Source organism: Diadema antillarum, unplaced genomic scaffold, assembly GCF_040938485.1.
Source record: "Diadema antillarum isolate AM-2024a unplaced genomic scaffold, OU_Dant_1.0 seq00001765_RagTag, whole genome shotgun sequence".
NCBI lineage: Eukaryota > Metazoa > Echinodermata > Echinoidea > Diadematoida > Diadematidae > Diadema > Diadema antillarum.
The window spans coordinates 185,435-210,804 of record NW_027272446.1 but is presented as its reverse complement, the minus strand read 5'-3'; the positions used below and the strand labels follow the sequence as shown (position 1 = coordinate 210,804).

The 25,370-nt window shown below is 37.7% G+C and overlaps 1 protein-coding gene across 1 annotated transcript in view; it reads right to left on the bottom strand.

The window, feature by feature from the left end:
• Positions 1-4,358: 4,358 nt before the first annotated feature.
• Positions 4,359-25,370, bottom strand: part of LOC139712152 (serine/threonine-protein kinase 10-like) — a 57,499-nt gene continuing 36,487 nt past the window's right edge. Inside the window, exons 6-18 of the mRNA XM_071623987.1 lie at positions 24,958-25,039; positions 24,368-24,472; positions 22,740-22,877; positions 20,471-21,187; positions 15,390-15,520; positions 14,392-14,515; positions 13,637-13,765; positions 12,599-12,854; positions 11,782-11,906; positions 10,945-11,136; positions 10,354-10,479; positions 9,284-9,397; positions 4,359-8,544 (exon numbers count right to left, since the gene is read on the bottom strand). Coding sequence (XP_071480088.1) covers positions 8,419-8,544; positions 9,284-9,397; positions 10,354-10,479; positions 10,945-11,136; positions 11,782-11,906; positions 12,599-12,854; positions 13,637-13,765; positions 14,392-14,515; positions 15,390-15,520; positions 20,471-21,187; positions 22,740-22,877; positions 24,368-24,472; positions 24,958-25,039 — 2,365 coding nt within the window. The 3' untranslated portion in view covers positions 4,359-8,418. The remainder of the gene's footprint in view (positions 8,545-9,283; positions 9,398-10,353; positions 10,480-10,944; positions 11,137-11,781; positions 11,907-12,598; positions 12,855-13,636; positions 13,766-14,391; positions 14,516-15,389; positions 15,521-20,470; positions 21,188-22,739; positions 22,878-24,367; positions 24,473-24,957; positions 25,040-25,370) is intronic.

Below are 25,370 nucleotides of genomic sequence, written 5' to 3'. Positions count from 1 at the left end.
GACTACAGTGGATCGGACTACTTTGGACTCTGGGAAATGGGTCACAGCGTAAGCGCTAAAGAGGAGTCGATAGCATAGGTCTCTATAGGAAACTTGCGCCGTGCGTCCGCGTACGCATTCAACTAAACCACCGGGACCATGTGCCTTTAAACACTTGAAGCCATTATTCCTGATTCCCACCGTGAAGGAAGACTCACTTATCGATTCACTTCATTTCGAGAATTTTGTTTTCCCAGTCAAAGTAAGCAAAAACACAAACAAATCTACACCCATTGTATGTGATTTATCAACAAAATATTTACACCATGTACAGTATGTAGGATTTTGTTTATCAAAAGTAAAATTTTCTATGACAGATGTGTATACAATAAGTGTGATATTTCCAAGGGATATTACACTGTATGCAAAGTTTGTAATCACCCAATATGTGAATCTCATCCTGATGATAAAAGTCATATCTGCCTCATGGAAGAATTCCTGAAGAAGTTTGTTGTCTATTAAAAGCAATAATATTGGAAGCCATTTATTTGTTTACCTTAAAAGAAATATTTGATACAGGAAATTGCCCATGTGTTGTATACATCATGATATAAGTATTTTGAGTAACATTTCCGAATACTACCAAAGAACACTGCCAGGGATAGGACAGTCAATCTCACAATCTTTGTGAGACATTACGAGACATCTTTTTCTTTGTATGTTTACTTCACTAATGAGGGTTGTCAGTTAAAACGTGTCTGAAAAATCAAGCTGGAGGTATCTTTAGTATGAGTATTACATTTCCTGTGAAAACAATAGAGTTTATTTACTGTCAGATGATGTCGTGATCATTTGGAGTCGGTGGCTTCCCATTGTGATGCAATCAGAAAACTTTTTCATGCCAACAAGTCAGGATGTAGAATTAAGTCAGTTCTAGGTCAGTATTGATTTTAGTGTAGCAAAAAGAAAAAACAAAATATTTTGGTCCTTATCACTTATTATGACACTCTTTTATTCCTCCTCCACATTTTTAGGCTTCTGTGTAATTTGTACACCAGCATTTAATATCTCACATGGAAAAGCCACTGCTGAGTATACATGTGAAATGCCATATCAGACTAGATTGTTTTACCCATCATAATAAAGCGAGACTATGATTTTGGGGGGTTAGCATGTCAAAGAGTTTTGTAGGTATTCTCTTTTGTAGTCTTGTGAATTTTTTGTTTTTGTTTTTGTGAAAAGATGATCAAAGAAGACTTATCACAAACCTTGAAACTATTTCCAGGGATTGAGGATGCAAGTATTCTTTGTGAAAATTTTCACTTAGAAGTTAACATATTCTCATTGGAATTACTTTAGGTCAAGGTAAAAAGTTGGGAGTTTCATTTAAAGTACAATGTACAGTGTATTTGTGTGCATTTATGTGTATAAGATATGCATGTATAAACACAAACAACTCAAATGTGTTGCTTGAGTGTTTCTCCCTCAAAACACTCAAAATAGGTGAATTCAGTGATCCTGCATCAAGTCAATGATGCAGCCTCCATTAAAGAAGGCTATGGACATCATTATTACTACATACATCATTGTCCAACGGTGATACAGAGATTCTGTGTACATGTATTGTATATTCTATTTCAGTAGTATTAGCGTACTAGAAGTAGTGACTGTAAACAGTGTTTGTAAGTTGTAGCAGAGGGACTCCGTACTTAACGACTATAAGTCTTGCCAGGTGTATCCAGTGGTAATAATGTGGACTATGCACTCACGCATTCATGACGTAAGCAAGTCAGTTTGACACTGACAGTGGTGCCATGCAAACATGAGCTATGTTTATCATCTTCCAGCCAGCCTATTCTTTTTCTTTTGTTTCTGTTTTTGAGCTTCCAAAGGCACGTATCTCATCCGTCTCATTTAAAACTGGTTGATTCATGTACCATGTGTTCCAAGTTTTGAAAATAAACAAAATGTATTTTGTTGCTAAAAAATGACCATGATGTTCTTGTTGTACTGTAAAGCTGCTGGTAGAGCATGTTTGATGTGCTGTAATTACTCCAAATATTTTGAAGGGTGTATATATTTGTTGATGTGGTATTTGCTTGGTTCTGCTTTATTCATCGTTGGGCATTTTCACCTGGACAATGAATTTACATTTATCCTCACAGACAAATTCATCAAAAGTTGTGGTGCACATGTATCTCACTACTTTTTTTTTTTTTTTTTTTGGGGGGGGGGTTAACTCCAAATACTAAGAATTTACATTACAGTGTAATGACATGTAAATTAAAGGGATACATGAACAGAAAATTAAATGAGCTTGTGTGTGTGTGTGTGTGTGTGTGTGTGTGTGTGTGTGTGAGATATACGACTGCTCACATGTATTATAAATACATACCACACATAGACAATGAAGTGGATTGAGCGTCTGTCAATCATTTTTGCGATCCACATTCAGTACAGAGAAATCCCGTTACAAGCTCACTTACAGTGAGCAATCACTTTTAGCATGAATTCAGCAGTCCCGATTTCCTAATACTGTACATTGTATTTCGCTGATCTGATTGTAGTATGTTGTTGTTGTTGAGTTTATTGGCGTATTGAGTTTATTGTAGTATGTTTAAAAGTTACCGGTCATAAGGTAAAATCAGTAGTCCCAGCAACCTCGTTTTCAAGGGAGTTTCCCTGTACATTGTATTGTGTTAACACACTGCTGAATTTAGGCTAGGTTCTAAGCCACGAAGATTGGCCAAACAGCTACAGTAGATCTATACAACTGCACCATGCACAACAATAAACAAAAGCAACCAGACAAGGGTTGTGATACTGAGGACGACTGCTTTATTACCATTTGAGAGAAAACAAGAAGCATAGTATAAACTATGGCAGAGAAGGGAAACAGTCTCAGCTAGCGATGTCAGAATTGTGGAGACTTGTGTTCTTTGACGTCCTCTCATATAGACTCCTCCGCTTCATATCTTTTCAAATAAAAATCCCAATTATGCTTTATATACAAGAATATATGTACTACATGATGCTAAATACAAAATCAAAGAGAAATTAATTTCAGAGTACAAACTTGCTGGTGTTTCAATGATACCATTTTTGCTTCACTGGCGCAAGTTTCTTATATAACCGTTAGGAAACATATTATATGAGCAGACTGTGACGTTCTGCCTTGTACTGTTAAGAGTAAGCAAATAATACATCAAGCTCCTTTTCCAAAAGGCGAGGTACAAATCAAAGAGACATACAATAATTCATACCCATCCATAAAATTTTCAACACTTTCCTTACATGTACATTTCTTTTTTAATTACCCTTACATTTTACTTTGTACATGATTATGCTCACATAGCATGGCTGTCCAAAACAGTTTCATAATTATTCATGATATAAATGAAGTGTATTTACACACACATTGCGCATCTACATATGGATTACTCCTTACATTCTTATCATACTTGGCTTTAAAAAAGTGACTATCATATGAAACCTGTTTTAATTTCCCTTTTTTCAATACTGAGTAACATTAACATTCACCAAATCATATATTTCTAAATATTACTTTGAACAATCTTATCCACATATTTTCACAAATGTGTCAGAAAACTTAATGCCACATTTGAGGAGAGCATTAGATTTCTTTCAGCATCTTAACAATAGCATAATCATTTCCATGGATACCAGCTATTCTTTCCAAGAAAGTAAGACTGATAAAAATATCAACAACTTACACGCAGATAGTGTGCTTAATACAGAGCAGTTTTAGACCCTACATTGCTCTGAAGTAGTATACCTATTGATGCTGTACTACCATACAGCTTACACAAGTCTGCTACACACAACAGGCTGAACTCCTAGCAATGTATGGAAGAGAGTTGTAAGTTGTATATCTTTTAAGTATATTTACCATGTATGCAAACTGAAAATTGAAAGCTGTGCCTACACAGCATAGAGAAAACCTGTCTTCTGAATCAAATATCCTTGGTTTAGTCATGAAAGTTTACCTATACAGTTCGACCTCGATTATCTGGCCATGTTGGGACCGGCGCTCTTCTGGATAAGCGAATTGGCTGGATATGGGAGACTCACTGTTAATGTATAGAGCTGCCGTCCAAGCTGCCGTCCCAGTGCACTGGCAGCTAGGCAGGTAGCGTACCCCGCAACGGTAGTGTAATCTATGCTAGCCTGCGCAAATTGTAGTCCCTTCTTCACAAAAATAAAGTATATCTTGTAGGTAAATCGTGTGAGTTTTGTAGAAATTTTAATTGAGTTTAAAGTCACTGTTTTTTCTCAATTTTTGGATGAAAAAAACAAAATCCTTCACTGCGTGAATGCGTCCGGATAATAGAGATTTCCGTATAAAAGGAGGCCGGATAATCAAGGTCGAACTGTAGCAACATTTGTGTTTGTGCATGTGCATATCTTCATTGTACAGTAAACAGCAGCATGGTAGAACTCAACTTGAGCTTTTAATGTCATCTGACTCTCATATTTCTTGAAGCTACACGAACCAGATGGTTTCTTCTATAATAAATAAAATGATAATTGGCAATCTATGCAGACTATGACATAAAATCAGCAAAGAAGCTGTATCAGGCACAATTTCCTATGTTCAGTCTCAATTCCACACTTGCTTTCACAAACAGTGATGCTACTGTAGCCTGATCAGCAGTCACGTCAAAGTCAGGGTTTCACTAATACAATCTTCTGGCTTCACTGCTTCCAATCTTATGGTTTCATTGGAGAGAAAGACAAAAACTTCTGCTGGCTGAATAAGTGAGTACTGTGCAATCTTAAGAATAATTAAGCACAAAAATTCAAATTTAAGTAAGCTTGTCAATATCTCTTACAGAATACAAAACTGTTATTTCAATAGGGAAGCCAGGGTATCTACCATCCAAAATAACATTTACATGAGGATTTATCTAAAATGTATGCATAATTAGCAGAATTTACTTCATGAACATCAACAGAAATTGTTACATAACGACATTACTGAGTTTACCCCCACATGACTTTTGTTAAATTCCACATAATTTTGCATAATATTCAGGCAAAATTGATAAGTACAATAAGAATGTGGAAACTCCTGCAGATATATGAAATATTACTCTGCAAATCAATATTTTCTCTTCTCTAACAATACATAGCACTGTACATGTACACCAAAATAAAACATATAGAATTTATTTTCTACAATGTTCTGATATGACATAACAGCCCTACAGAGTGCTCTAACATATCTTTATGATGGATAAACATTCATATTTCCTCAAACTGGAAAACATCTACTGTAAAAGTGGAAATTTTTGCGGTGTGGAAATTTCCATGCATTTTGTGTGACCGGATAGTAGCGCGAAAATAAAAGCAGGCAAATACTTTTGCTTGTTACATGTACCACTATGTATTATCTCCATTCTGCAGAATTAAAACACACAAAATTTATCTCACTTGGCAGAGCATGAAAAATTACTCGCGCAAAAATATTCACTTTTACAGTAGTCTTTATTGGTGTTTGTGGCACAAAAGTTTCACCTGCACTCCCACCATATATAGACATTATACAAAGTTTCATGTAATATCGGTATGTGACATCCAATTAACTAGAGAAATTTTGCTCTGTGTATCACCAGTATATGTCTGTTCACACAAAATTGGTGAAATTCTGCTGATCTTGGTTTTCTAGGTTATATGATGTTGTGACTAAACAGGTAAACAATGAAAACTATCAAATCAAGATCTGACCTTAAGTACAACAAGGTCATGAAATCTGGTTGTTAAGTGATTACATAAATGTCTTTAAATCTAAGTACTTACCAGTTAAAAGAATATGAGCAATAATACAAACAAAACCCATGAACATCATGCAATTACAGCAATGTTGTAAAAACTCTCTAATAAGCAAATGTACGGTGGAAAGACAAGGGCTTTTTAAACAATCACAAAAAATGATATTTAGGTCTGATTATGTTAACATACTGATGAATACCCAACAGTCTCCACTACACTAACATTTCCACTTTCATTACTTGAGCAAACCAAAGGATTGCATACAAACATAATTTAAGTGTGCCACTTTTTTCAGGCTGTTGTAAAGGCACGGGAGAGAGAAAAATGCATGTGTACAAAACACACTTAAGGCTTCAAAGACACAATTGCAGTGCGTTGGATAATATTAGAGCTTGATAAACTTCAGGGTTTATCGCTAGATTGATTGTTATGTTTCAACAGCTGATTCCTGCTACAGCACTGACTAGGAAGATGTAGCAGAGGTAATGATTTGATATTGGACCCTAAGTTTGATAACTGGTACATCAAACACCAATTCAGATAATATTACTGCCTAACTTTGAGAAAAAAAGTCACAGAGTATTGTAGCAGCAGGCTTTCAATAAGCAGACTAATTCTTGTATAAAGAAAGGTGTAAAGGCAACAGCCATTGAGAACAGACTGACATCATAGTACGACTGGACTTTGTAACAAGGGATTATACTTTAAGAATCTATTATTCAACACAGGCTTACAAACCCTACTGGAACAAGGCTTTGCTGCTAAATGTTATGAAAACAAACATGAACACACAAGGCCTTGTTACAAGACTAAATGAGGTTGACTTACTGTTCACATTAGTTTAGATTAAGTGCTCACTTGTTTGAATACATGTAATCACAGGTCATGAGGTCACATTGGAAGTCAAACATGCACTGAGTGTCAACATAAACAATCTCACATTATGTTACTCGATAAAAATGAAAATAAAACGTTCATCATTACTTGAACTGAGACTACACCATACATCACTGGAATGTCTCCCAACACACACTTTCCTTGACAAGATAAATACACTTGATTTCTCCTATTTACCAAACGATCTCAATTTGGCCTGAGACATTGATGTACTCATAGTTATTGAATGCAAGGAAAAAAACACACAAGCAAGCAAACAAACATGACATCATGAAGCAAAACAAAACAAACCCAAGCTTCTACTCCTGGACTGCAGTGCTCAGTTTGACATAGAAATCTAGGGAGAAAGTCTAGCAGCATGTCAATGTCTGTTAAAGATATTGCTACTGGCAAACATTTTGGATTTCCATCTCTGGGACTGCCGCTAATATTAGCGACAAAAAGCCACAGAGTTCAAATGACGTGTCTTCTGAGACTCTATGATCAAACTCTTAGGAATCTTTGCATCACTTACTCCTAGTTCATGCCAACATTATCTGAGACTCGCACTGAGACTTACCTCTATCTTCCTATTCCAGCAGTCAACTCATACAATCAGGTGCAAACATTCTCCATGTGAGTCCATTACAGAATGAAGTCACATTATAATAACTGGTCAAAGTGTAACACCATCTTCACCTGACAGTGTTTGATTGGCTGTTCGCTGGTCACATGATCAGCTCAGAATAAAATGGCCAAGGTAACCTACATTCTTCCTTATTTGAAAAATGTCCCAAGATATTTTGCGTACTTTTACAACATAAGGTGTTTTAAGTCAGGACTAACATACATTGATATTACCTTCAATACCTATCAATTCTCTCTACTATCTGAACAAGGTTCAATCACCTCAAAGCTCTGTGAGTCCTGAAAGTAAAAACTAGATAAGATAACCCTGAGGCATTCCTTCAAATGTTCTAATCACAATCCTCCCTCGATGCTTTCTGAGCAGACAGGAGGAAAACAGGTCACTGACTCAAAATGGCAGACTGGTCATCAGTCAGTGGTCAGTGCAATTTGAGCCCTAGTAATCCACAATCAATAGCTTACACATGCAATCAAAGCAGGAAAGAAAACCTACCTAAGTCAACAACATTTTAAAGTCAGCTGAAACAACAATCATCTCTCTAGCTAAAGTCACAGATGTCATGCCAGAAAAAATAACAACAAACAAGCAGAAGAGTGGTTGACAACTCTCACTGAGCTAGGCCAGCTTCCTATCATGCATGGTAGAAATCATCCTTTGACATTATCATGAGAGATGGGGTCACACATCTAGTCTCCAGCTATAATCATTCGATAGTCAAAAGTTGGTTTTGCGGTGTGTTGGATGCATGATGGAGCTAAGAGTGTGTTCTTCATACTCTTCCTCACATTTGGACTTCCTCCCTTGTGTTACTGTCATCCAGAGAGGCCATAATCATGAGAGAAAAAGATCCCTACATCAACCCAGACAACATGAGGTCTCTGTCTCTTGTTCTTGTCCTGTTTGTCTGTGTGTCTGTCACACAATCCTATCCATTGTCCATATTGTTCCTTCATAATGTTCTCCACACGGGTGTCATGGAGACTCCACACAGGTATAATGGAGACTCCACTGGCTTACTGTGTAGCTTTGATGGGAGAAATAGAGAGATGGAGAGAGAGATAGGAGAGGAAAGAGGGAGGGATGATGTTGGGATTGGGACCAGGATGGCATCCAAGGTCCTACTAGAGAGCACTCAGGCTGTGTCTCTTATACTTCATTGCATCAGAGTTGCTTGCTGCTGGCTCAGCGTTGCCAGAGTAAAACTCTTCCTGCTTCTCAAGCTCCCTGTTAAAGTTCTCCTCCAATTCCTACATCAGAGAAAAAAAGAGGATGTCTTCTGTAGATGGTATACAAACTAGAATATAGCTGCTCTTACAAATTTGACCGTATAAAGGAGAGATATTTTCTTTTTTGTTTTTGGCTGATTTTGTTAAACTATCTAACAAGTGGTCATTTGCTATCAACAGCTTTAGCAAAATAAAAATAAACATTAATGTGTGCTTGCAGGTATATGGGCAGATAAGAACACTTAACTATTTTGAAACATGGTTGCTTTTTATCATCCGTAATGACATAGGATTGGGGGGGGGGGGGGGGGTAACATTCATCACAAACTTCATAGAAGTGTTTTCTTCCCATGTAAACCTTAGCCTTTATGAGGTACTAAGTGCATAGCATGACAGGGTACGGAAAGAAATTGATTCCAATAGACATCCACCCTCTACACCCTACAAGACACCACTGCCCAACCACCCTAATACCCACCCTGAAACCCAATCCTGTCCCCCTCCTCACATCACCCTGCCCCATCAACCCTGAAACCCAATCCCATCCCTCTCCTTTCATCACCCTACCCCACCCACCCTAAAACCAAATCCCATCTCCCCTCCTCTCATCACCCAGCCCCACCCACTCTAAAACCAAATCCCATCTCCCCTCCTCTCATCACCCTGCCCCACCCACCCTAAAACCAAATCCCATCTCCCCTCCACTCATCACCCTGCCCCACCCACCGTGAAACCCAATCCCCTCTCCCCTCCTCCTTACCTTCTTACGAGGCCTCAGTTGCTCCTTCCACTTTTTGACCTCCTCTGCATGACTATCATCCCGTTCTTTGACCTTCACCGTCTCTTGCTCCATCAGCACCTTCCTCTTCTCATTCTGAGGGTAGGGTGAGAATCAAAGATGGATTGAATTGACAAAAGCACAGAAGTAGTAGCCAAGTAGCTGCCAAGATTTACTTTATGCATGATCTGGTGAGTGCTAATACTTAATGTCTCGATCATTTAATCTCGCTGATCACATCCCACTGATCAGAGGCAACTTTAATAACTTTTAAACTGTGACATTCTGATGCGTACCATGACTAATCCCTGGGGCACTATTTCCTGCTCTTTTCTTCAATTTTCTAACATTCACAGCTAAACAATATATAATATCTTTTCTAATACACTTAAGCCATGTGACTACATCACGTAACACACCATCATGCACTTACTGGCTACTACAAGGATTCTCATGGCAGAATACATTTCAAGAGAACATGTAGTATTTCCATGTGCCTCCCACCTCACAGCATCCATTGAACAACTTCCCACCATACAGGTTTAATCAAAACTCTTATTATGTCATACTAGACGGCAGCTACAACAATAACATACTAGTACATGCTGACAAGATCCACACAAAACACACATATATTCTAAGAACAATTTGCAGTTTACAGGGGTAAACATCCTTCATTTTTCAATCAGACCTATTTTCAAGCCAAACTCCATTAATTTGCTTGCTAGTGCAGCATACTGTAAAACCAGAACTATGAATTTTGTTATATTCGCAAGTGCCAAGATTCACATAAATTAAAATGCATGCGAAAGATCTCAACATTAAATGCCAGTGGCAATTTATGGAAATCTTACGCTGTGAAAAAGGCCGTTGGCTCTATTTCGCAAAACTTTCATTCCATGAAAATTTCTTGCTGTACAATAAACCAAGTAGGAGTACTGAGAAGAATGATGAGTAGACATAGATTCACAAGAACTGCTGCACCCACGTCAGCTACTTTTCACTAAGTGAAGCTAGAGGCAAAGGAGATGACGATGAGCCAAAAGACTTACATGGTCAGTCAAGAGTTCCTGATTGATGGCAGCGTGTCTCTGTCTCAAGTCAATCAGCTGCTTCTCCTGTTTCTCTTTCTGCTTGTTCATCTCTGCCTTGTATCGCTTGCTTTCGTTGTCTTGGAACTACAGGATGAGAGATGTAAACATATCAGAAGATTGTATGGCAAGACTATCAGGGAAAGTTTATATTTCGTTCTGCACTTTTCCTTCTATACTCTAACATTTGAGCTGATTATCAATAAATGGAAAGCTAAAGAATATTTCTTGGAAGGGCTCAAAATTTCCACCATTTGGAATTAGCTTGCAATATATCAGAAAGCTCTACTAGGAAACCTGTCCGACTGATGCGATTTGCCAGGAAAATGAGTTGGTTGGAGTACTTTGGAATAAAAAGTGTAAAATAATTTCGATCGTAATACATCACTTTTATTCCTGAAGAGCCCTCCCCATTAGTTGTGGGTACATAGGACATTACCAGTACGTGATGATCAAATTGTGCCCCAGCAGTAGTAATAAATCACATGCAGCATAGAAGCTGCATTTGATTTAGTCAAGAGTCAAAGGTCATTCCTGTGACCCTTGACCTACCTCTTTAAGCTTCTCTCTCTCCTGTTCTGCTGTCAAGTTCTGCTTATTGATCTGTAAGCTCTTCTTGAACATCGCCAGCCTCGCTCGTCCTTCATTTCTCAGTCGCCGCGGTAACTGCCTCTGGTCCTGGACATGCTTCTCTTTCAATTCGTCCTCCTCACGCTCAAAGTGGCTCTTGAGCTGCTGTACCTCCTAAGCAGACAAACCAAGACACACAGAACATCTCACTGTGATTAGGGGATCCAGATCTATGCATTTTTTTATGTCCATTAACCTTAACGTTCAATCTAAACTGTGAAACAATGTATGTTTCCAATGTGGACAAAATAATGATTATCAGTTTTCCTTACCGTGAAGTAACAAAATTCTACATGACCTTTGCCACATGGGCCTTTAACATCAAGATTTATAAATAACGCCCTCTATAGGGCAGAAGCACACAAAGGTCTCACGTTGATGTAACACACACATGAAAGAATCCAAGTTATAGACTAAACAAATCACAAACCATCACTGATATGAACATGATATGGTAATTAACATAAAAACCATAGTATAAGTGCTGTAGAATGACTGAACAGGTATAACTGTCTATATCACACCTGTACCATTGCACCTTGTAAGAACAGGTATAACTGTCTATATCACACCTGTACCATTGCACCTTGTAAATGAAGAAAGAGATCATCATAATCCTAAGCACTGCATAAGTTGAAAAGTGAGGTGAGCTGATATTGGTAGATGTAGTGTGAGTTTGGGAACTATGGATCGAAGAACTAAAAAGATGAGGAAGGAGATTATCTCTTTCCTACCACTAGAGGGAGTCCTATCACCTACCTTCTCTTGCCGCATGACCAGGTGATGGCGCTGAAGGAAGAACATGTCTTTGAGTTGGTTTTTGGAAATCTGGTGTCTCTCCTTTAGATGTCTTTCTTCCATCTCCCAGATGGCTGATTCTCTCGCTGCAGGGTGGAGGAAAAATCACACTGACCAGAATAACATCCAAGTTTACAGGAACTTCATTTTGGGTTAACCACGTGTTTGGCACACGTCACACACTTTAGCATAATTCAATGGCATGGTACTTTTTACCTTTCACTTTCAATATTGTATCTCAATATTTCATGAAATTGTAAGGGCAGAATTTGTTTTGTTTCAGCTCTGGACCCTATCCAACTGAATAATTAAAAATGTAACTACTGGAAGAGAAAGAAGGAACACTTGGCGAAGACTGCATCTGTGCTTTATCCCTGAGTTGTCAACTGGCCAGGAGTTCAGGCAGTGAAAAACACAACCTCTCAATGAATTGAATAAAATTCAAATAATAACCTACCAACTTTGCATTCCTCTGGAATGAGCCATCTATGTGTATTTACACTTTACATAAATGATTACATTTTTGGTTTTTAACACTCCATTTATACAATTCAAGTGTTTATCCATTCTTTTTCAATTAAAAGGTTTCCAACAGAAAAAGAAATGGTTCGCTCATGCAAGAATCAGTGTTATAACTATGGTGTGAGGTAGAGATAGACGATGTAATAGGTTTAGTAAATCAAGCTACATGAATTCTGGTTAATTTGACTTCTAACTGGTCTTGTCTGCATCACTGGTACAAGAGTTCCTAACTATCCCATCATTCCCTGGAACCCACCTCTGAGCTTGTTGTGTTTCTCCACCAGGAATTTATGTTCTAGCTGTGCCACCTGAGACCGATGAGCCTGAGTAAGCTTCAAGATCTGTGCCTCCATGTCTTCCCGTTGCCTAGAGAGGAATTCCCTCTCCTCATCCTGCTGGCGAACTTCAAACTCCTCTCGACGTTTCCTCACTGTCTCTCGGTCACCCTTGGTACTCTTCAGCTCCCTCGCTGCTCTCTTCTTACCCTCCCTAAACTGCCTCATTTCTTTGTCCTGTAGAAGAGACATAACAATAAATAACTGACACTCTTTACCTCTATTAATCAAATCAAGTCATCCATCATCATCTTCACCATTACCATTACAAGTATAATGATATTAACAATATACAAATACTTATGATAATAATGTTGCCTCACTAAACAGGTTAACCTCATCACAATTAACACTATCTTCTACTGGGCCCTTCTATCAACATACATACTCCAATGTTACCTGGCACACATTTTCCAACATGGCTGAGGAAGTCTAAAGCTTTCTCAACAATACAATATGCCGAGTCAATTTTTTTCTTTTTCAGTAGCAAATACGGTGATCTCTAATCAAATTATATATTCTTGTATGTTACGTGAAACGGATCAGGGTACAACATTCATACTCAGCCCAGTTTACATTGTAGCAGATTATATCCATTCAGTAAATGATTTCAAAACTTTAACCCACTGAGGACAAATCCCGAGTATACTCGGGCAGGTGTCTATGGAAAATGCATGTTATGGCAAAATCAGCTCGTCCTCAACGGGTTAAGCCATCAGACCAAATATTTCAACAACAAAAGTAAGAAGGAAAACATCTTTTTATTTCTGAGATACAATGTCAACAAAGTCATTTTTGTGTGATAGCGCAAACACATGCACATCTATACCAAGAAGACTAACCAATTAGGCTATAGTGGAAGGTTGTGACACATGCTGATGCTTCTCTGGCTGTCTTTTGGCCACTTCTATTCTATCTGACATGTCATATCACTTTGTCTTAGTTCACAAGAGTCATACCTGATCAGACTTGACTCTTTTCTTGGTTGATTTCAGTTCAGCTTCTTGTGATAACTCCAGTTTTTCCACATTCTGCTTCTGTTGTCGGTTGAGAATCTCAATCTCCATGTCAAACTTCTTCATCATTACCTGGAGTCAAAAAGAATTTCACATTGCTCTTCAAAGTTATCAGATCTGCTGTCAAACATGAAGGAGGTCTTCAGGTAATTATCACAAGTGCCGTCAGAAAGCAGAGATTATTCTGTCTACTCTTTTGACCCTTTCAATGAAATGATTTAAAGAATTGAGAGATATTTCACTTTAAATCACCTGTTTTAGAACTGTTCATCATAGATTCATTACACAGGGTATATAAAAATCACATTGCAGAACTACTGCATTGAGCACTAACAGTTATGAATGCATAACAAGATGCTAAGATCTTTCTAGACATTCATAAAAAATACTTCAACTTCCCCATCTGTACATTGCTTCTGGTGTCACCTACATATCAACAAATCCTCATTTTAAACAAAAATCATATTTGGCACTCAAAACAAGAAAATACTGACACCACTGGGTCTTTTTTTCCCCAGAATCTTTGAAAATCAACTTAACCCCATAATGATAGAATATGAGAATTTTTTTCTGAACAACCTGATTGCATGAGATCTAATCTAGAAATAAATACTCCATGATATAATTCCTTTTTTTTCTTATGATGCAGAATCTGATATGATGTCTGCCCAGAGAGGAGGAGGATGTTGCTAGGTTACCCCTTTCTCATTCTCCTGCTTCTTGTCCAGCTGCTCCATCTGTTGTAAGATCTTGGTGGCGAGGTTGTTAGACTCCTTCGTCTCTCCTTTCCTCATCCTACGAATCTCCCGGAGCTCATTCTTCCTGTAGTCACAACAAATCATACAATACACCATCTTTATACTTATCCTCATCTAAAACTATTGTGACATCATCGTGAAAGTTCCTTCACCTCCACACAGCACTGCACTCTCATATCAATGGAATTTCATTGGAGAGTCACCAATTGATTCTTGTGTTTGTCGAAGACATTTCACGCAACATTGTCTCATCATGTCTTTTAAATGTGCTACCCTTTTCAACGACCATTTTTTTTTTTCAGTCAATGCAAGAAATCACAATCAATTCATCACAGAAATACTCTGATATATAACAGACCACCCTCCACATTAAAAAAGCTACAAATCAGGGGAGTTTAAGGACAGTACACAGAGGGATATAAGACAATAGACATAAGGTGATGATCATGAACAGCTTCTCTCAGCTGACAGCTCAAGTTTCTGGATATTGTTGATTAGCAGCATAATATTCCTAGTGGAAGAAGGAAAGAAGGACTATCTTGACAACAGGAGTACATTGTATATGCTGACTGAACTCCATTTACCACTGAATACTGGTAAAAGTCACTCCAGATCAAGAAATGTGTTCATATACACATATATCAGGAAATAGTTCATCTTGGAATTTACCACGTGTTGGACTACGAATGTTATTATAAGAAGAAGAAGGAATCTCGAGTACGCCATTTGTAGTTCCAACAAGGGTTTTTTTCAAAAAATTTTTTGGCCCAAGAATGCCATTTATAGGTTTTTATTCACAAAATTTTCGGTCCACCTCAGGCTAAAAATTTTGAGAATAAAAGCCTTGTTGGAACTACAAATGGCGTACTCAAGACTCCCTCTTCTTCAGGAAATAGTTGTATAGGAGTCCACACACTCAGCTGATGGGATGTTCATACCTGAGAGCATGGAGCTCCTTTGCCTTGTCCTCATCACCAGCTTTGACAACCTTATGGGTTGTCAGGGTAACGACCTTTCCATCCAGGACGAACTTTCTTGTCTTCTTCAGCGTCTTGTAAGAAGGCTTGTCCTGTAAATCATGTGTGTATAAACATAGGATTCAAACTAATTATGAATTTACATTGATGAAGGGCAATTTGTCAATAGGTTGCAAACATAGGATTATTGACATAGAGGAACACTAAAAAACTCCTGATTCATGTTTGCCTACAAGCTGATTTACTACTGAAAGGAGAAAGAGAAATAGCGCTGTTTGAGATAAAATACTTCCATTTCTTGTAACATCTTTGATTTGTGATGGGTGCACAGCCATATCACTAACAAAAAATCCATGACAGATTGTACATTGACTACATTCAAGTCAACTGAAATTCTCAACATTGACCAACTGCCTCTTTAATGACCTTGACCTTTCTATGTTGGAATATTTTAACTATGTTTTACATTATCATCGATATGGCAAAATAACATTTCATGTGAAAACAGGGATCCACGTACATGGTAATACACATAAATTACAACATATCCACGACAAATAAATAACATCAGGAATGGCATCATGACAGTGAGTTCCATTGTGCAAAGTTTTAAAATCATTTTTCTGGGTAACTGCTGGATCTACTTTAGTTCCAGCAAGCACTTAAAAAAATGCACTAATCATTACTCATTCCAGTTGTTAGTTGAACTGACAAAAGAAATGAGACAGGCAAGGAACAGACACTATTGGGCACATGTGCTTCCATTTTGGGGGAGTGATCAAGAGGTAACCAAGGCAACAACTTATGTCCACAAAGTAAAGGAAAACATGCATTTGCAGGTGGATAGTAATCACATTCATGTAAGAGAACTGTGAACAAATATCTAAGTGACAAAATTAAAATGAATATGAAAACATATTTCCTTGGTATGCTGGAACAAAAAAGGAGAAAGAAAAATGCATACATATACAAGAAACAAATGGTGCCTGAAGAATATTCACTGAGAAGTAAGATGTATGATATGAACAATAATTAAAACAAAGCTGATGTAACACCCATGTGGCTGAGACATCTAACACAATGATACTGCATGGTCTACATCATATTGAGTGTAAATTAAAGTTTGGAGAGATTTTGTATTTTCTTTGTAAGGTTCTCTTACTAACATTCAGACACTCATAAGTTCCTTCATATGTCAACCAGTCAGCATATGAACCTCATGGTCATATTTCAGAGATTTCAATGCAATCAAATTTTCAAAGCTAACTTTTCTTTAACTTTTGTCACACATCTATCATAGTTGCCTTCATTTCTGACATAAAAAGTCTTCAAAACAAAAGGAGAAATGGAGCTGTATACTTATGACAATGTATTCACAATTGACAAAGGCAAAGGTGCAGTTTTTTATGACCAACTGAATGATGCAGATGAAGAAAGATGAAAAAAAAAATTGAAAAAAACAAAACAAAACAAACCCGCCAAAACAATAAAAAAGATAACTCAAAAATATTGAAACGAACTAGCACTGAATAATGAGAGATGGTTCTTTCATCCAATCTTGTACTACAATGGTTATGTAACATGAATCTTTTCTAACATTGGTCTTGATTGCAGCTTGTTTTTATTTCTATCACATAAAGCATGGATCATGACTTGAAAACTGCATGAACCAGGAGGGACAGTGAATCAAACTACCATGATAGTTGAGTATGCATCACTGTACGGACACAAAAACAAATGCAACACTGTAACTAAATTCATAACTAATAACATTGAATCAAATCAAAATCAAATAAAATGAAACATAATACACAACAAATCATGGTCATTTATCATGTCACTCTGATTCAAGAATTGTGAAAATAATCCTCCTTTTTCAAACTCTATCAAATACATGTTAAAGCCAGAACCTACATAAGGAATATATTCCCCATCAGGCACTGTGTGTTCACATTCTCTTGCTACAGTATAATACCTTACTCAGACCTTGGCACCGGGGCATGTCAGCTCATTGGATAGAGACACACAATCATTCATTTCTCAGTATATAGTGCTAAAGGTGACTGCACTTTACACTTGGAAGTCATTCTCAGAAGTCCTTCACACAATCAAGATGATCTTTAGTTCTTTCTACAAGCGTGCCTACAAATATCCATTACTTTCAACTGAGTATTGCCTGTGAGAGGAATAATCTAATTCCATATCAGAACAGCATTAAAAGGAGCAACTCCAGCGTTAATCGTAATAGGAAAGATAATGTCCAGCATACCTGGTAGACGTGTCATGTGTCAAAGCAACCATTAAGTAATCTACAACTCACAAGGTCATCACAATGCAATCCCTTTGTAATTCAGATTTTTCAGATTCTGCTTGTAAAACAAGCAAAACACAAGACACAATTGGTCTTACATGCTAATCAATGAAAGATACCAAAGATAGCAAAGGAAGATGAATGGTACAAGCTTACAGCGTGTGGTCTGTGAAGCTACAAAGATGCACAAGGTCGAATTCACTATGGTTCTGATGTCCTGTTAGCCTCAACTGACGTATGAACTCTTCAAAACTATTTCGCTAATGGACTATCGTCATAGCGATCTGATATTAACTTCCTGTGAAACAAACTACCCACAGCAATCCTGGCAATCAATTTTCAGTTTTGCCTGAACAGACTTCCTGTCACAGTTTTAACCCACTTCAGGTCAGAATCAACTTGTGTTGATAAAATTACCTACTATCGTGAAATCATGCCGGATGGATAATGAATGGAAACTAGTTTATACAGTGCCTTGTGAACATATACATCGGATGTGTGTATTTGGCATACTGCACAAAGCATATGAATCACTATATCAACAAGAGGACAAAGATATGAAAAACAAAATAAAACTTAGATCATACAATTTTGAGAAAAAAAAAAATGAAAAAAAAAGCCAGTATAATGCAACTGGAAGAAAGAAGAGAGTTTAAAACCAAAGTTCTTAAAAATCATGATTCTTTTTGGTAATTTATTTTTCATTTCATAACCCTGTGACTATGGAAAGAGATTAATTCCTTCAAGAGTTTTGAATTTCATCCAGAATACTTCTATACTGGAATGTCACTATCTTCCTTCAAAACACAAAGGCAGCATAAACAATAAACAACACAGGTTTGTCTTCTTCTGTTTCAAGACATATAAGACCTAAACCTGGAATTTACTCATCAATGCAAGTTTGCACTTTATGAGAACAAAATTATTTAAACTATTTGTTTTGTTGAGTTAAAATAATGAACTTTCAACAAGTTGAGTAAAAGATTACAAAACAAAAAATATGAAAAAAACAAGAAAAAAACGACATAAAACATGTTAAGATGTTTACAAGCACACGTCTGATACTTACCATAAGAATGACACTTCAAATTTTTACATAAACATTAAAATCTATAACAAAAGAAATTCAAAGTGAAGCACAAGCTAATTTATCACTACAAAAACAGAAAGGCAGCAAATCATAACATTTAAACTGCTTGCTTTCAAAGAAAACTACATTTACTAACTCCACCTAAGAGGTGCAAAAGAAAAAAAGATTTTAAACACAAGAAGACAACAAAACAAATGTGTACATTTTAGAGGGAGAAAAACAAGGCACAAGCCACCAAGGCCAGATTTGTTTGATTTCAAAAAACAGAATCCATCTCTGCCTAAAAAACTTCCAAGTTACTTCACTAGGTGAGCATCATGTTTTGTTTTGTTTTGTTTTTTTATACTTGATTTATCTTGAAAGAGGACTCTATATACACCTCATAATCACAAGAAACTTTATATCCCTGACATGAAAAGCCTCTGTAATTCCTACTCTTTATCATATTTTATACCAATATGGCATTTGGTGTCCAAGTTTTCATCCCACAAGCATATATTTTTCTAGAAAACAATGAGAACTTCATCTAAAATGACAAAATGGTACAAAACATGGGTTCAGACTGAAGAAATTACAACGGAATCTATGCACCAAGAGCCTCTTATTAGTTTTCTTCCATGAAATGCACCGGTCTGGTGATGTCTTCAGATGACACTAATTTTAAAATAAATAAGCTTGTGGTTTGTAACAATATGTGTCTAGAGTCATTATGGTTTGATGAAAGCGGATGAGCTGCAGTATGATGAAATTTTCATATGATATGATAGTACTTTGTGGTCTCAATTTATCCACTAAAATTTTCCACTAATGGTATCTCAGCATTGCTCACAATGTGAACCACGTCAAAATGGTGCAAGACTTTTGACAAGCTTCAGATAACACTTCAACAAGAGTCACAAACACTGGGTCCTATTTCTGCTCATTAATCCTGCTATTACCTTTTTGTTTTCTCAGCACCTTTTCCATAATGTCATAATTTTTTACTTTTTTTTTTTTTGGGGGGGGGGTAAGGAGGAGAGTAACAATAACAGTAATTCTTTATGCAACTTTTTTTTTCAAAGGAACCAGAAGCCATCCTGACAACATGCAAAAATCATTGTTTGGCATGCAATGAAAGACGGACAAAATTAGTCTTCTTACCGATCAAGAGCACTCATTACAAGATTTGGATTCAGACTCCTAAGTCAGGCTCAATGGGTTACCTGATTACCAAAATTCTCTGTGCCTTTCAAAAACTTATATTTTTTTTTAAATCTTCCTAAAATGATGAAAATACTCAAATGATGTTTGAAGCTCATTTGAGTTCTTACCAAAGCTCAAAACTGAAAACTGTCAAACATCACTTGAGATTTTAATCCTGCATGAGATCTGAGAAAACATAATGTCAAATCTGACAACAAGACTACTAAGTGATGACTTGTTCTACACTAAATCAAGCAAAATGTGCTGCATGTACGGACAAGGGAGAGGCATGGCATAGGCGGGGCATGGGCGGGGCATGGGCGGGGCATGGGTGGGGCAAGGACATGGCACGCAGGTGGATCATGCAATCAGTGTGCAAGCAAGGGTGGAGGTGTCTACAGGGGAATGACAGTGAAAAGTGGCTTGTTGAAGAATCGGTTGAGTGTGATTTAGCCTGACCTCATGGTGCTGTTTCTTGGGCTCTGAGGGTGTGAGTGGTGGCTCCATGCTCTCCACGCTGTCAATCGTCATCTCGCTGCCCGCATCCGAGTAGCGGTCCATCGACTTACGGCTGACCACTGAGTCTTTGCCGGAGGTGAGCTGGGGCACGAGTGCGATGTTCCCATTCTTGGCATTGTCTGTTACTGGTGGCGGAGTCGACCTCTTTTCACTGATCATGATAGCATCTCCATTGACAAGAATCTCTTGAGGAGCCTCCGGAGTACTCTTTGCATTCTCCACCTCAGCAAAGATGCCTTCATCGGCTTGCTCCCCTTCATCTCTCTTCCCAGTTCTCTTCTCATCGTCTGAGAGATACTTGCCAGGCTGGCTATCTGTGGAGGCAATGACTTCTCCTACATGATTTCCTCTTTCCTTCTCATCACCAGTCTCCTCCCTCCCTCCCTCGTCCTCCCTCTTATCACCAACATCATCCAGACCCCTCCCATCATCACCACCCCCTTCCATGTTGGCATCAGAGGAAAGCCCTTCATCACTGTTTAACCCTACATCATCCCTTCGGCTCTCATCACTGCTGACAGGGGATGGTAACTCAGACCCTTCACGTACCATTTCTTCATGTTTGTCTAGGATGGAGTTGTCATGGTTGGCGACGCTGTTCTGGTGGTTACTACCGTTGGTGGTAATGCTTGCATTCTGCTCCAGTTCAGCTCCCAGCTAGACAAGACAGAACCAAGTAACAGGTTGTGAGAGATAAAACATTATTATCACCAAGCTGCTCTTTCTGGCATTACTTGAACATTCGTTTTCAGAGGATAATTGATGAACATTCAAACGATGAACATTTCTAGAGATATAGTCTGTGATAATTATGTCCATACAAAGTACATCACTCTTGGTTTCTAACATGTTTACCATACACTTATCCAGAATGGAGACTATCTAGATGTCATCATCATTAATCAATCTGTGTTATTGTATCAGAGTGATGTATGTCAGTCCATCACATTGCCTCAGGGTATTCCCTGTGCACAAAGCTTTCTGTTCAACAGTTTCAGTTTCTCAACAATGCTTAACAACTTTGCTGTCTTCCTGTCACAGAGAAGTGAAGTGTCTACTTCAGAGCAGTGTTCTTCTATAGAGTGAAGTACTTTCGGGCTTGTGATTGACAAGACAAATGAATATGTCTACATAAAAATATAGAAAAGCAACAATGGAGGGTGGATCATGATCAAAACTTTGTAAGTTTTCAAAGAATAGATCATCTTATTTCCTAATGATAGTAATCACAATTATTCATCATAAAATCGAGTACACTGTCTCAGCAGTCTAATACACAAACTTCCAACAAAAAATTTAAATAAGTCCATCTGAATTCCAGCAGCACACACAAACATCTAAAAAATGTTCCTATAAATCTAATAAAGGGATCACTAAAATTGTTGTCTCACTTCACACTACCTACTATCATTTTAATCACATTTGCCTCTGGAGGTCAAGGCACTTTAATCTGTCTGTAATAGATATGTGCACAGAGAATGACTCTTGGGAACATTGCTATTTCACTGTCACTAAAATTGTCCACATTTACTTCAACATTCTGGCTTTAGTTCATAGATTTGGCAATTATGCCACATAATACCATATTCAACGTTATGTTGTGATGTTGATGTTGCTATAGACATAAAGCAAAATCTGGAAATAGAGGTCAGTGAAGATAAACCTTTCCAATGAAGTGGAGTGCAGTGTAAATATGGCAAATATTATGGATGGCTGTTAACTGATGCCACCTGTGAATTGCTAATGTTTCCAAAACAGATATATGACGCTATACAAATTCTGTGGATCATCACCATCAACAGTTTATTTTTAGGCTGAATATTGACGTCACTCATATCACTGCTAATCTTTGATTCAGAGTAGATCATCCTCACACTACACTGCGAGTTTCCTCCAATTCCCCCAGATCTTCCTATCCATAAAAAGCTTCACATGAGGGGTGTCAGAGCAGTGGTTGGATGACACAGATTCAAAGATAAATCAATCTCAGCCATTACTCGACGTGAAAATTGGTCCACTATTCATAAAAGTTCAGTCCATTGTAAATGTGTCCTTCAATTCCTGTCTAATGTCAAATGTATGAGAACAAGATTTGGTGACATATTAAGGGAAAAGATGTTCATATTGCTCCGGACCATTGATTCCAAATTTCAAAAAGACTACTCAGGGGTTGAGAGAACTGAAGTAGTGACTACCAGAAGATACCAACCTCTCTCCCTTTCCTCTTGATGGATGGTGAGATGTGTAGCTGGGATGAGATGGCTGGAGGAGTTGATGGGGTGGTTGGCGCGGTAACTGCCTCACTGCTTCCCACGCTGGCGGTATCCACAGAGTACCTCCTGTTGACCTGTTATGAGTATATCCACAAAGAACTTCAGCAACTGGAATTCATACAGGTAGATGTCTTTTATGTGGTAAATATCAGCATACTACCAATACTGGCATCGATGGCAAATGACTTACACTGCTGATACTCCTCTTGCATAAAACAAAGAATTCTCTATCTATCTATTTATCTATCTACCTATCTATATATCTATCTATCTCTGTCTATCTATCTAAATCTATCTATCTATCTATCTATCTATCTATTTCTCTATCTCCCTCTCTGCCTTCCTCTCTGTATGTTTCTCTCCCTGTTTCTCTCTCTAAAACATTTAGAAATGACGTATGATTGATCATCATGTCTTTTTTCACCTCTTCCTAAATGAAGGTCATCAAGCATTACAGAGCATTTTTCAGACATCTACATTATTTCACTGACAGTAGATGCACTGCTGGTTACAATGAATTCAACTGAGAAGATCACTGATTGATGAGACTAGATTACTGCTCAATTATACTCATCGGTTTAAGTCTTTGCATCTCAGTTACTTAATGTACAAAGTCATGGGCAGTTTTATTGACTTCCCTTCAACTTTATTTGATTGACAGGGAGGGAGGTGTCCACAAATATCTACAAAGTAATCTACTTTTGGCAGTAGGCAATTAAGTTAGCATGAGGACTGAAGAAAACTTCAGCATTCTCAGAATATCAATATAGAGCAGAATGATTTGGGGTTTGCCGTGGAGGAGGGGTTGTGTGTACTAAGTTAAAGGTCCTGTTTACCTTTGCGAGCAGTGATTTTAAAAAAAGTTCAAGATATCACATTTGATGCATATATGTACATCAGTTGTATCACAAAACATCCTACCATATAAAATTTTTGCAATAAAGTCTAAAATATAAGGAGATATCAGTATTTTTCTCATTAAACCGTAACTGTAGACGGTTTAGTCACTAAATATTTTTTATTTTAACTATTGTTCACATTTTGTATATTCAACAATACTTAACATTGATTATACAGATTCACATTTTTACAGTGGTTGTTTCTATCCCTAACTCAAAATTTAGAATTATTTTAAAGCACTAATGCCGGGTTTTTGTTTCATCTGCAAATGGTAAATTATGCCTTTAAGATGATAGTGACCAGGTAGCGTGGGGAGGAGCGACATGAGCAGCCTGACTGAATCCATCTTCGTCTGCTGCCCTACAAGGGTACAGTCGAAAACAATGAATAACGAGCAAATATGTGCATCGAAGCATATGCTCATCGGTAACGGTCTACTCTAGCCAAGATTCTTTGGCTGTGTGTGTGTGTGTGCTTACACAGAGATCAGTCATTAAGCTATACAAGATTTGTCATGGGGATTCTCGAATATATCTGAACCGGGCCAGCCTTCCCACTTCATTATAAGCCCACTCTACTGGGTCTTTAGGCTGTTAGACATGAGCTGAAAGTCAGTACACAAAGCCATACATTGCTTCAAGGTAAAGATAGAGGGCAGCCTTACCGCATCCTCTGGCATGTCCTGGAGCTCCTCATAGACATCAGCCTTAGCCTCAGCCAGAAGGTCTCTGATTGGCTTTGTGTCCGTCGCATCTGAAACCCAGGGGTGCTAAGTTTACACAGAATGGAAGAAAAGCAGCATAAAGCTTACGATGAGATTTGTCCATAGGGATTCATTAACCCGTTGAGGACGAGTCCCGAGTATACTCGGGGCAGGTGTCTATGGGAAATGCGTGTTGTAGCAAAATCAGTCCATCCTTAACGGGTTAAGAACAATCAGAGAATGTAAACTGCAATGTATAAGTAGAATAAGATATTTCAATGCAAGTAATTGTATAATTTGAGTCCTCATTCCAAAGCCCATAACCCCACAGCAAGATTACATGAACAGCTAAGTAGATTTTCTTTTGCAAACAAATATACAATGTACACACCTTTCAAACATTCCTGTCAAAATTTTCTGTCAGAAATCCAAACAGCTCCAGTACAAAGAAGATTAGGAGTGTATATAATGTATTGTAACACAGTATCTGAATCTTGATTATTGTTCGTCTGTCTCCCTAGATAATGCCACGTCATTTCAATAATATTTACCTTGAGAAGTTCTACTGCCGATGGTCTTGTCTCAGGATTCTTGTCCAAGCACTTCTTCAGGAAATCATTGAATTCTCTCGACCTGTGCAGAACATGGCAAGACAAAAATTAAACAGGTTTAGACTGAAACATGTGGTAGTCATGTTCATTAGACATACAATGACATCTCAAATGAAAATCCAACTGAGGTGGACTGAAAGTGGTAAAAAAATATCTTGAAAAACAAATGTGCTACATGCAGGCAAGAACAGATGAAAAATATTTCATATCAGCACTTACATCTTTGATTTCAATACTTTAAATCCACTGTTAATATGATAAATATCGGACATGCTACATAACTGATACACAAAGCATTACGAAGTGAAATTAAAGCAAGGCTAACAGCTAACAGACATAAACAAGGCAAGTCA